This window comes from Ornithodoros turicata, unplaced genomic scaffold (assembly GCF_037126465.1).
Source record: "Ornithodoros turicata isolate Travis unplaced genomic scaffold, ASM3712646v1 Chromosome58, whole genome shotgun sequence".
Taxonomy (NCBI): Eukaryota; Metazoa; Arthropoda; class Arachnida; order Ixodida; family Argasidae; genus Ornithodoros; species Ornithodoros turicata.
The window spans coordinates 730398-743327 of NW_026999385.1; the positions used below are offsets into that span (position 1 = coordinate 730398).

At 43.1% G+C, this 12930-nt stretch overlaps 1 protein-coding gene across 3 annotated transcripts; it reads left to right on the top strand.

Moving 5' to 3' along the window:
• Positions 1 to 3183: 3183 nt before the first annotated feature.
• On the top strand, positions 3184 to 11826 carry LOC135374438 (uncharacterized). Of its 3 annotated transcripts, none has more exons than XR_010416899.1 (5): positions 3184 to 3284; positions 3586 to 3645; positions 5555 to 5627; positions 6272 to 7441; positions 11629 to 11826. XR_010416899.1 is itself a non-coding variant. In XM_064607400.1 (5 exons), exons 1-5 carry the CDS (start codon positions 3280 to 3282, stop codon positions 11701 to 11703), a joined length of 306 nt encoding a protein of 101 aa, XP_064463470.1. In that variant the 5' UTR covers positions 3184 to 3279; the 3' UTR covers positions 11704 to 11826. The 3 variants fall into 3 exon arrangements, 1 of the variants encoding a protein (XP_064463470.1); XM_064607400.1 differs by having other exon boundaries at positions 7349 to 7441; XR_010416900.1 differs by lacking the exon at positions 3586 to 3645.
• The last annotated feature ends 1104 nt before the right edge of the window (positions 11827 to 12930 follow it).

A 12930-nucleotide genomic window follows, 5' to 3' on the forward strand; every position in this document is an offset into this window, starting at 1 on the left:
GAAGTTGCCTCCTGAGGTTCATCTATGATTTTCCGTCTACAAAGGTCCATGAGTATGTGGACGGCACAGCGCAATGTTTTCACTGCCAATGCTTTGGTCATCTTGCGCGTAGCTGCCGCTGGCCTCAACGCTGCAAAATTTTGTGCCGGTCCTCACAACTTGAAAGACTGCACGGCTCGGCGACAACCGAAGTGCGCCAACTGCGGTGTCCCTCACGTTGTGTCGCATTCTCACTGCCCATGTAAGCGTGCTGCGATCCAGCGCTTCCAAGGGTCTGTGCTTCGCCCAGTTCAGTCTATGAGAGACCATCATGTATCCGCTCCTGGTGCCACCCAGCATCAGCACCCCGATTTCCCTGAACTTAGTCCAGCGCCAACGTCGCATAGGCCTTCTCGATGTGGTGATAGCGAGAGACCTGCTAGACTACTTGACAGCCGGAATACCGGCGCTCCTTCCAGCAGTACTGGTAGGAAGATAACGCCAGTCAACCCACCTGTTATAACTTATAAGTGAAGCGGCCACTCAGCGGCCTCCCACAGTGACTTATGCGGCTGTAGCACGAAAATCCTGGAAGGGCGCCGTTCCGAGGCCCGTGGCGTCCCGTCGGTTGAAGCGCACCCCCATAGCCGTATCGAGAGAGTTGACTCCACTCTCAGCATTTCTCTCGCTGGTTTTAGCTGCGCTTAAAGCGATTGTATCCACTTTCCCAGGTGCTGCGTCCCTGCCTGAGGTTCAGCAGCTTTTTGCTGCAGAAGGACGCTTGAAATCTCAGCATGGACAGATTGTATGGAAGTGCTACTGTATTGCAATGGAATGCAAGAAGCCTGCGTATCAAGCTCCCTGACTTCAAACTGTTTTTGCTTAAATACCCAATTCCCATCCTTGCCATCAGTGAAGCATATTGTAAAGATGAGTTCCGCCTCAGCGGGTACCAGATATTTACGTCCGGACGACCGGGCTTATCACGTACTGTACTGTGTGTACGATCGGATCTAACTGCTGCCCTTTTGAAAGGACCGCAGATTCCCTCCGTCGACTATGTTGGCGGTTCGTCTGGGTAATCTCGTACTCACAGTTGTGAGTTTATATATCCCATCGTCAGTTCCTGTTTCACAGCGCAACATAAGAGATACCTTCACCGGTCTGCAACCGCCTTTTCTGGTTATGGGGGACATTAATGCACATCATCCGCTGTGGGGCAGTGTCAGAACAGACCAGAGAGGGAAGACTTGGCATGACATCATTGATGAGCTGGACTTATGTCTGCTAAATGATGGCTCGCCGACATTTTTGCGCAGAGATTTTTCGACGGACGTTTTGGACGTTTCCTTCTGTTCCTGAGACATATCCCGGATCTTATCGTGGTCAACTGATGCAGATGGGAGAGGAAGTGACCATCTGCCCATTTATATTTCATGCTCCAGGTATTGTCAGCAGTCATGCACAAAAATAGACACTAGTCAGTCAGACTAGTCAATTGGAGCACTTTCCGAGAGTACAGCACGGGCTGAGCACAACCGGACATGTCAGCTGAAGAACTCACTGATGTGCTCAGTGCCCCACTCTGCTCGTCATCCCGAATTGTAAAGGTCCCGATGGGTCATATGGGCACCAACCCTTACGTTGAACAGCTCCGGGCGTGTAGGAGGAGGGCGGAACGAAAAGCTCGTCGAACAGGTCTGCTTCAAGACATTTCAGCAGCACGGCGTGCAGCACGACTTGTCCAGAAGGAACTACAGGCAGTGGATAGAGGGCGTTGGCGCCAGTTCTGCGCCGGTCTCTCGCCTTTTGCTCGTGTCTCCAAGGTCTGGCGTGTGGCCCGGAGTCCGAAAGAGACCCCTTCACCTAGAAATCCTTTGTCTCTCAAGAAATCTGAGGTTGACGTGGCACACGACTTTGGGAAGAGTATCTCTGCAAGGTCGCAGGCTGCACAGACTGAAATATTTCATGACCATACTTCCACAATCCAAGAAGCCATTGCGGGTAGACAGCCTGTGATCAACGACGTGATGGACATGAATTTTTCAGTTGCCGAATTCTGGGCTGCCGTACGCCTCTCACGTGTCAACTCCTCGCCAGGTGCAGACGGCATCACTTACCGGGCCATCCGACATCTTAGCGATGCAGGTGTTTCCTGTCTGCTCGATGTTTACAACACGTCATGGAGAAACGGGGAAGAGTGAGGAGAAAGAAGGAGAAAAGTGCCGGCAAGCTGGAAAAATGCGTTAGTTATCCCCCTTTGTTTCGATTCCCCCTGTTTTCTTTTTCTTTTTCCTTGCTTTTCTTTTTGATTCCCCTTTTTGTTTTTGTTCTTTCTCCTTCCTCTTCTTTTTCGTTCTCCCCTTCCCCCTTTTTCTTCGGAATAGCAAGCCGGCTCTTTGCCTGGCTTACCTTTCCTTTCTTTTGTTCTTCATAAACATATCCCCCCCCGAACAAGCAACCTTCTGATCTCCTCCTTTCGTCCTGTCAGCCTGACGTGCTGTCTCGGTAAAGTTTTGGAGCGGATGGTACTGCATAGGCTAGAATGGTGGCTTGAGGGACATGGAGCTTTCCCTGCAGAGATGGCAGGTTTCCGTCGCCATTGCAGCGCCATGGATTCGGTCCTCGACCTTGTCACATCCTTCGAACAAGCCAAGAGCCATAAGAAAATTGTCATGGCAGTTTTCCTGGATGGCAAAAGAGCTTACGATACCGTCAGTCACCCCTTTGTGCTGCACGCACTGCTGCAAGACCAGGTCTCTGACAGAATGTTCTTGTGACTGGCGGAGTTTCTGCGCCGCAGAACACTCTCTGTTCGCACGCATAAGGGGTCCACGCCGAAGATGGTAGCTCACGAAGATGGTAGCCGAAGATTGGTTTAGCTCATGGGGTAACACAAGGGAGTGTCTTAAAGGTCAGCTACGCCGATTTCCCGATGTGTTGAAACGGTTGTGATATTCAGGACGAGCACGTGAACTGCCCCCGAAACGCACCTTCGTTTCTCAATTTTGTCTTCCTATTACGAAAATTAATTCATCAAAAAAACCAAAACAAGCCACGGGCGCAGCCATTTTTGTGACGTAGATGGGATAAACCTGCTCCATCTACGTAGATAGAGAATCGTGCGTCTGATTGGATGAAAGCTGAGGCTTTCTCTGACTTCCCTGGCGTCTTCTCCCGTTTGCGAGGAAATCCAGTGGCTGAACCACAAGTTCAACATAAGAAAAGCAACTGGGAACGAGATTACAGGAAGTGACGTCATACTTCAACGTGAGGCAAGGCGGGTCGTTATTTGAATAGATGCCGTAAGTTTTCTAGCTTCATATGAAATAATTTAGCGTTTTTATTGAAAGTAACTGCTTAATATCGATATATTAATCGTTCCTCTACCTGCTGCAACCGTTTTTCTTTCTTTTTACACGATTAAACAATAGTTAACACGATTTTGCTGCATGTCGTCCCCAGCGACGGATTATTATGCTTTTGTCATTTTTCCTAGTGTAGTCCTCACATCATGGAACACACTGAAGCCAAATATCAATTGATCAGTGCATTCCTCGTCTAAATACATCTACTTCTCTTCATATATCCGCTGTTTTATTACAGGATTCCCCCCTTACTTCACGTTTTCGGAAGGAGCACAGAATCCACGGCTACATTCGCAGAGTAAGTATAGCTATATTGTCTCTAAATACGTTACCAAGACCACTTCAGAAATTGAACTCATTTAATTTGACTAATGAACTACCTCACGCGACACACCTCCTGGCCGAAGCATTTCTTCGCATTTCAATGTAAAGCTCACAAGAGTGGTTTTTAATCCAGCCTTAGTATAACTCTACTAAAGAAGTAGGCATTATTGTATATTCCAGAAATCAGTTTTACCTCCTTTCCCCAACTTTTTTCATCACTCAACTCTCACACTTAACGGCACGACGCATCTCCTATCCACTTACCGATGATTCTTGCCAACCTTAGAAAGTTTACTCCCCCACCCAGACTCAATATATTTGTATTGTCTGTAAATAGAAATCATGCCCTGCTCTAGAAATGAATTTCATGTCATTTGTTCAATTCTTTATTTCCAGAAATTGCATGGTTTATCCTACATTCCATCCCAGCCGTCAGGAGAAATTATTGCCTCTTTTAAAAATATTTCTTCCCCACTCAGACTGAATGTGTATAGACAAGGTTTTGTAGTTGTCACTGCAGATTTGGAATCATTCCAGATTTATCAGAGCCCCGAAAAAAATTACAATGGAATGGCCGAGGCTGTCCTAGGAATGGTATGGGAATGAGATTAGTCATTTCTCTGCAGGAATAGTGGTAGTTTTGCTTTTAACCCAACCTTCCCTCTGGGTCCTCCATCTTGTATAATTTTGTGTTATCTATTTATTCTTTTAATTTACCATAAGAAATGTAATGAAATTATAACAACCCCACTGGTTCCTGCCCTTGCGCCCTTTGCAAGCACGCACTGCACCTGCACACCGTCAAGATCAAATGGTCTTTGCACTTTTTAGTTTTTGTGCTGGGTGATGTAAATCTCATATGGCACTTTTGGGCTAGCTAACTACGGTTACCCGTCCCTTCCAGGGGTTGACACTGTAACTGAACCGTAACCGAAAACCGCAAAAAAACTTTTTTTAAACCAGTACCGAACTGTAAGCTTGTTTTGTCTCCCCTTGAACGAGCCGGAACTGAACCGAAAAAATATGATGCAGTAACCGGTTCGACATACGGTAAAAAAGCATGGAGAAACGGAAAACAGGAGAAGCGCCCTCTTTTCAACGGCGTGCAATGTGTCTGCCTGCGCATGGGGCTGTGGGATACCCCTATGTACCACATGGCCACTTTCTTCTCACTTCTTTTTTTGTTTTTTTCCTTTATGAATTGGCGATAGCCTTTTGCAATGGAGTTCAATGGTATGTTACCTGTATGCCATTTCCCAGCACGTTTTGGTGCAGTAAAAGATTATCTGCTGTTAACTGCATCGTTCTTTGTATATGAAGCGTCGAGGCGAGGGAGGAAGAGAGAAGGAGCAAGCCATTGCCGTAACCTGATATTAATTCTCACGTGTGGTACACTGATTAGCACAGCACACATAAACTGGTTCGAACCGATTAATATTGGTTTAAAAGCGTTATCTTGGTTGCACTGAAGCGGAACCAAACCGATAAACTTGAACTTAACCAAAAAAAATAACGGTTTTGAGCCATGGTGCCTTCTCTTTTTTTGATGGGATTAAAGGAATGGAATGAGGTTGTCAAGCTATTACAGGAATGGGAATTCACAACACCTTTCCATTCCAAGGAATTAAACGGAATGGAATTATCACAGATGTCCATTCTTCGGATTAGAATGGAATGGGGACCCCATTCCACGACCGTGATATGGATGCTGCACTGCTCATTTTCGAACCACTTCCCAATCTTTCTTTCCAATGTTCAAAATGCCTTTACTCATCTCACAGTCAAGATAAGTTTGTGCACTCTAAATACACATTCTGAAGCATTTAAAAAACAAATTTAATGTCATATATTCATTGCTTTAACACTCAACTTCCACATTCCAGGGCACGACCTTCGAACCACCTGCTGACGTTTCTTTCCAAACTGAAAAATATTTCTACCTCACACACATTCAATGTAAGTTCATATTTTCTTACTCATTCCAGAGATCAATTTCACATTATGTCCCCAATCCTTTCATCACTTGCCGCACAAATTTCGCTGCACCGCTCATTTTCGGAGCACTTGGTCATCTTTTTTTAAATGTTAAAAATATTTCTACCTCACTCAGGCTCAAGATAAATCCAGGTTTTATCAGTAGAAACCCTCAAGCAATCCTGAAATCAATTTCATCTCATTAACTGAATTTTTTATTCACATAGTGATCACATTTTGGAAATACTTCTCCTGTCTTAAGCAGTGTGCCAAATTTATCTCCGATGTTAAAAATACTTCTACCCCCCTCTGGCCAAGGTACGTGCATATCCTTCAAGTAGATATTCTACAGCACTCGACAACACGTTTCATGTCATTCACTCAATTATTTCACCACTCAACTTGCACGATGAAAGATGGATAGCACATAAAAGGTTAGCCACCTGTGGTACTCACATCTTCTGGATTTCCGGCCCAGGGCTCTACAAATTCCTGGACCGGAAATCCAGAATATCTGTCTTCAAGTCCTACAGCTGGCTAACCTTTTCAATGACTTCTATCTTTCATTATTAATTTCTTAGGCAATTTGAGGCTTGTATGTCTTTCTCCTTTCTATGCTGTTCCAGCCTCACAACATCAGTTCTCCCATGTTCAACTTGCACGTTCCAGGGCGTGTCAAATCTCCCAACCAGCTGCCGATGTTTCTCTCCAATTTTAAAAATATTTCTACCTCACGCACATTAAAGATAAGTTCATATTCTGTAAATATACACACTGTAAAGCCTTCCAGAAATCAATTTCGCCTCATTTTCTCTATGCTTTATTCGCTCACCTCATGAATTTCGCTGCACGTCCCATTTCACAAGCACTTGCCGATGTTTCTTTCCAACGTTTACAATTTCTGTACCCCACTGTGATTCAGTTGAAGTCTCTGTGTCTCTATCCTTCAAATACCCACTCTGATGTCCCCGGAAACCAGTCTCGCCTCATTTGCGCAATGCTTTCGTCATCCCCGTCATGCATTTTTCTGCTGCACCCATTTCTAAAGTCTTTGCCTATGTTAAAAATATTTCTACCCCACTTAGACTCGATTTTGGTCACCATTTTATAAATAGATATTCTGAAGCTTTTCAGAAATCAGTTTCACCTCATTTCCTCCACACTTTCATCACTCATCTCACACATTTCCCTGGATTCCCCCGATTCCACAACACTTGCCGATGTTTCTTACTAATGTTGAGAGTATTTCTACCCCACCAAGGTTTAACAGTATCCCATAAATAGACACCCTGAAGCAATCTAGAAACTGATTTCACCTCATTCATTTTTTATTCACATAATGGCCACGTTTTGAAAACGCTCGTCCTTTCCGGAGCACTTTGCGAAATTTCTTTGCAATGTGAAGAATATTTCTACCTGACTGAGATACAATCTCCTTACTGCATATATTCACTCCATATACTGTCACAAACACCCCTAGACAATCTCGAAATCAGTTTCACCTCATTTGCTCAATCCTTTCATCACGCATCTCATGCATTTCACTGAATGATCCATTTCCGATGCACATGTCAATGTTTCTTTCCAATTTTAAAAATATTTCTACTCCACTTATTCTCAAGCTAACTGCATATCCTATAACTAGACATTGTAGAGCATTCCAGAAACAAATTTCATGTCGTTTCATTCGTTTCACCCCTCAGCTTGCACTTTCAAGGGTGCTTCACGCCTCCGAACCATCCGCTCCTCAGCACCTTTCCAATTTTACAGATATTTCTACCTCACACAGATTTAAGGTAAGTTCATATGCTATAAATAAACATTCTATACCCTTCTAGAAATCAATTTCATATCACTTCAATCATTTCGTGACCCACAATGCATTTCGCTCAATGGCCCATTTCTCAAGCACTTACCTGTGTTTCTTTCCAACGTTAAAAATATATCTAACCCAATGGCATCCAGTTTAGCTCCATGTAGACCAATTTCACTCACCTCATTTGCTCAGTGCTTTCCCCACCCACCTCTTACATTTCGCTGCAGTACGCATCTCCGAGGCACTTGCCGACATTTCTCTCATATGTTAAAAATATTTCCAACCGAACTGGATGCAGTTTAGGTCCATAGCCTACATCTAGACACTATGTAGTTTTCCAGAAACCAATTTCACCTCATTTGCTCAACGCTTTCCCCACCAAACTCTTACATTTCGCTGAACGGCCCATCTCCGAGGCACTTGCCGACATTTCTCTCATATGTTAAAACTATTTCCACCCCAACTGGATGCAGTTTAGGTCCATATCCTATAAATAGACAGTCTCTAGTTTTCCAGAAACCAATTTCACCTCATTTGCTCAATGCTTTCCCTACCAAACTCTTGCATTTCGATGAAAGGCCCATCTCCGAGGCACTTGCCGACATTTCTCTCATATGTTAAAAATATTTCCACCCCAACTGGATGCAGTTTAGGTCCATATCCTATAAGTAGACACTCTGTAGTTTTCCAGAAACCAATTTCACCTCATTTACTCAATGCTTTCCCTACCAAACTCTTACATTTCGCTGCAGTACGCATCTCCGAGGCACTTGCCCACGTTTCTCTCATATGTTAAAAATATTTCCACCCCAACTGGATGCAGTTTAGGTCCATATCCTATAAGTAGACACTCTGTAGTTTTCCAGAAACCAATTTCACCTCATTTGCTCAATGCTTTCCCCACCAAACTCTTACATTTCGCTGAACGGCCCATCTCCGAGGCACTTGCCGACATTTCTCTCATATGTTAAAAATATTTCCACCCCAACTGGATGCAGTTTAGGTCCATATCCTATAAGTAGACACTCTGTAGTTTTCCAGAAACCAATTTCACCTCATTTGCTCAATGCTTTCCCCACCAAACTCTTACATTTCGCTGAACGGCCCATCTCCGAGGCACTTGCCGACATTTCTCTCATATGTTAAAAATATTTCCACCCCAACTGGATGCAGTTTAGGTCCATATCCTATAAATAGACACTCTCTAGTTTTCCAGAAACCAATTTCACCTCATTTGCTCAACGCTTTCCCTACCAAACTCTTACGTTTCGATGAAAGGCCCATCTCCGAGGCACTTGCCGACATTTCTCTCATATGTTAAAAATATTTCCACCCCAACTGGATGCAGTTTAGGTCCATATCCTATAAATAGACACTCTCTAGTTTTCCAGAAACCAATTTCACCTCATTTGCTCAATGCTTTCCCCACCAAACTCTTACATTTCGCTGAACGGCCCATCTCCGGGGCACTTGCCGACATTTCTCTCATATGTTAAAAATATTTCCACCCCAACTGGATGCAGTTTAGGTCCATATCCTATAAGTAGACACTCTCTAGTTTTCCAGAAACCAATTTCACCTCATTTGCTCAATGCTTTCCCTACCAAACTCTTACATTTCGCTGCAGTACGCATCTCCGAGGCACTTGCCCACATTTCTCTCATATGTTAAAAATATTTCCACCCAACTGGATGCAGTTTAGGTCCATATCCTATAAATAGACACTCTGTAGTTTTCCAGAAACCAATTTCACCTCATTTGCTCCATGCTTTCCCCACCAAACTCTTACATTTCGCTGAACGGCCCATCTCCGAGGCACTTGCCGACATTTCTCTCATATGTTAAAAATATTTCCACCCCAACTGGATGCAGTTTATGTCCTTATCCTATAAATAGACAGTCTCTAGTTTTCCAGAAACCAATTTCACCTCATTTGCTCAATGCTTTCCCCACCAAACTCTTACATTTCGCTGAACGGCCCATCTCCGAGGCACTTGCCGACATTTCTCTCATATGTTAAAAATATTTCCACCCCAACTGGATGCAGTTTAGGTCCATATCCTATAAGTAGACACTCTGTAGTTTTCCAGAAACCAATTTCACCTCATTTGCTCAACGCTTTCCCCACCTACCTCTTACATTTCGCTGCAGTACGCATCTCCGAGGCACTTGCGGACATTTCTCTCATATGTTAAAAATATTTCCAACCCTATGTGATGCAGTTTAGGTCCATATCCTATAAATAGACACTCTGTAGTTTTCCAGAAACCAATTTCACCTCATTTGCTGAATGCTTCCCACACACACCACTGACATTTCGCTGAATGGCCCATCTCCGAGGCACTTGCCGACATTTCTTTCATATGTTAAAAATATTTCCACCCCAACTGTATGCAGTTTAGGTCCATATCCTATAAATAGACACTCTGTAGTTTTCCAGAAACCAATTTCACCTCATTTGCTCAACGCTTTCCCTACCAAACTCTTACATTTTGCTGCAGTACGCATCTTCGAGGCACTTGCCGACATTTCTTGCATATGTTAAAAATATTTCCACCCCAACTGGATGCAGTTTAGGTCCATATCCTATAAGTAGACGCTCTGTAGTTTTCCAGAAACCAATTTCACCTCCTTTGCTCAACGCGTTCCCTACCAAACTCTTACATTTCGATGAAAGGCCCATCTCCGAGGCACTTGCCGACATTTCTTTCATATGTTACAAATATTTCCACCCCAACTGGATGCAGTTTAGGTCCATATCCTATAAGTAGACGCTCTGTAGTTTTCCAGAAACCAATTTCACCTCCTTTGCTCAACGCTTTCCCTACCAAACTCTTACATTTCGATGAAAGGCCCATCTCCGAGGCACTTGCCGACATTTCTTTCATATGTTAAAAATATTTCCAACCCAATGGGATGCGGTTTAGGTCCATATCCTATAAGTAGACACTCTGATGTTCTCCAGAAACCAATTTCACGTCATTTGCTCAATGCTTTCCCTACCAAACTCTTACATTTCGCTGAAAGGCCCATCTCCGAGACACGTGCCGATATTTCTTTCCAACGTTAAAAATATTTCCACCGCACATATATTCAACTTCATATTCTGTAAAGAGACACATTGAAACGTTCTAGAAACCCACTTGATTTCCTGAATTCTTCCATCACTTACCATGCATGTTTTGCTGCACTGCCCATGTGTCCTTCCAATGGTAAATAATTTAACCTGAACTGAAATTTAATTGAAGTCTATGTTCTATAACATAGACTATAACATAACATATGATATAGACACTCTGAAGCAATCCACAAATCAATTTCACGTCATTATTCACTTCATTTTTATTCACATATTTGCCAAATTTTGAAGGCACAGCTCCTGTCCGGAAGAGTTTGTGAGGTTTCTTTCCAATGTTAAAAATAGTTCTCCCCACCGAGATCCAATTTAAGACCATATTCTGTAAATAGAGATCTGGTACGCTCCAATAATAATTTTCATCTCATTCACTCCATCTTTTATTCACATAGGACAAATTTCAAGATAACGCTTGTGTCTTCAGCAGTTTGAGAAACTTCTTTCCTGTGTCAAAAAGATTTCTACACTAGAGAGATTCAATTTAAGTCCATATTCTGCATGTAGATGCTCTGATGTTCTCCAGAAATCTGTTTCATCTCATTCAGTTAACTTTTTATTCACATAATGGCCACATTTTGAATATACAGGTCCTGTCTGGAGCAGTTCGCAAAATTTCATTCCAATGTTAAATATTGTTCTCCACTCATTTCAATCGAAGTCCATATCCTATAAGTTGACATTCAGAATCTATACAGAAATTGAACACCCTGTAACGGGGCATTATGAAGCATACCAGTAAATTTTCATTGCCATACAAGTTTTCTTTTCTTTTTTGATACCTTGCAGCTTTCCCCCTATACTATAACGCCGAATCCTTCTAAGAAATCCCTGCAAATGTAAGAAATGCTGCAATGCCTAATGTGTGACTTTTATGACTACAAGTTCTATGCTGTTGTGCAGGTTACTACTGTTAATTTTTTTGCCTTCCTTTTTATGACAATTGCATGTCATGAAATATATGCTGTCCAACATCTACTTGTGATATTGCTGTGCTTCCGTCTTGGTATCCTGCTTTTCTTTTTGTTTTTCAGAGCTCCGTTCTCCTTCACCTTCACATAGGTGGAGAAAGAGCACTTACATGTACCTTCTTCCAAGCTGCATCCTAGCCGGCTAGCCAAGGAACTAGGACAACAGAACCATGTAACCAGCAATTCCTGCATCTCTTGTGTATTCATATGGCAATTTTATTTCTAATTCTAACCAAGATAAACAGATGTTTTCACATTGTATATCATTTATTTTGAACTATACGCATGTTTTTACATTTCACAATCTTAGGACAATTCAACTAGGATTCCTTAACTCATACCAATCAACAATGTAATGGTGTGGGGCTAAAGTTGTCTTGTAGATAAACGCTTTAGTCATTGGAGTCGAGGATTTATTGCACAGTAGCTGAAGTTGCATTGTAGTACAGTTTTAAGCCAGTTAAGGAACTTGCTTCACCCTTGCTAATGATGCTGCTGGCAAAGGAATTGTGTCAGGGAATGGGGGATGTGGCTGTGTAGGGCTTAGATGGGTGCTACCAAGACTCTGTGCCCCTATAGTGTTTCTCACGACAGAGACGGTGATACTCGCACAGGACAGAAAGGATGCTGGAGAGGTGGAATGTTCTCGATGGCGTCACATGGTGTGTTCTTACTCCTCTAATAGAGGAGACGTCCTCAACCTCAGGACCATCAGGAGGAGATGGAAGGTACAAGCGAGCGCACATTTCTGGCTCCACGCGTGGCCACTGCCGTTACAACTGACTAACTGTCACGCCTTTGCAGGCCGTCAAAGGTCTTTTTTTTTTCTTGCACGTTGCCTACATTGTGAAACACTTGGACCTTTGTAGTGGATGACAGGAACATATGAAGTCCTATAATTTGCGGTGTTCACTCTAGAGGTGTCACCCGATGAAGTGTGCCGCTTTCACTATTACGAATAATCTTGACGGATTCGTTGTCCTCAAAGTTGATAGTTTTACACTGTTGGTGTTCATGTGGGGCGAACAGGCACCTCAGGCATCATTGCTGTTGTTTGACCTCTCTCTTTTATAGACTTGGGCTGCACAAATGGAATCCTGTGGATCAAACAGATGGAATGTTCAGAATCTGGCTGTCCACTGTTGAGATAAACCTAGTCACTTCTGAAACAAAGAAGGCCACAAAACGAGATGATTTGTCCTTTCAACACAGTGCATGGGTATCATTATATATGTTCAGACTGACGACCACAATGCAATATTTACTAGCACCTTTTTTTTTCATGTATATATGTACAGGGTGTCCACGCTAAGTGTGAACAGATTTTTTAAAAATATATCAGTCACTTTTTCCGAGATGAAATCA

Coding starts and splice junctions, on each gene's coding strand:
- LOC135374438 (XM_064607400.1), top strand. Junction 3,646..5,554: donor TCCACGGCTACATTCGCAGA/GTAAGTATAGCT, acceptor TCCACATTCCAG/GGCACGACCTTCGAACCACC. Junction 7,442..11,628: donor CTACCTCACACAGATTTAAG/GTAAGTTCATAT, acceptor TTTGTTTTTCAG/AGCTCCGTTCTCCTTCACCT.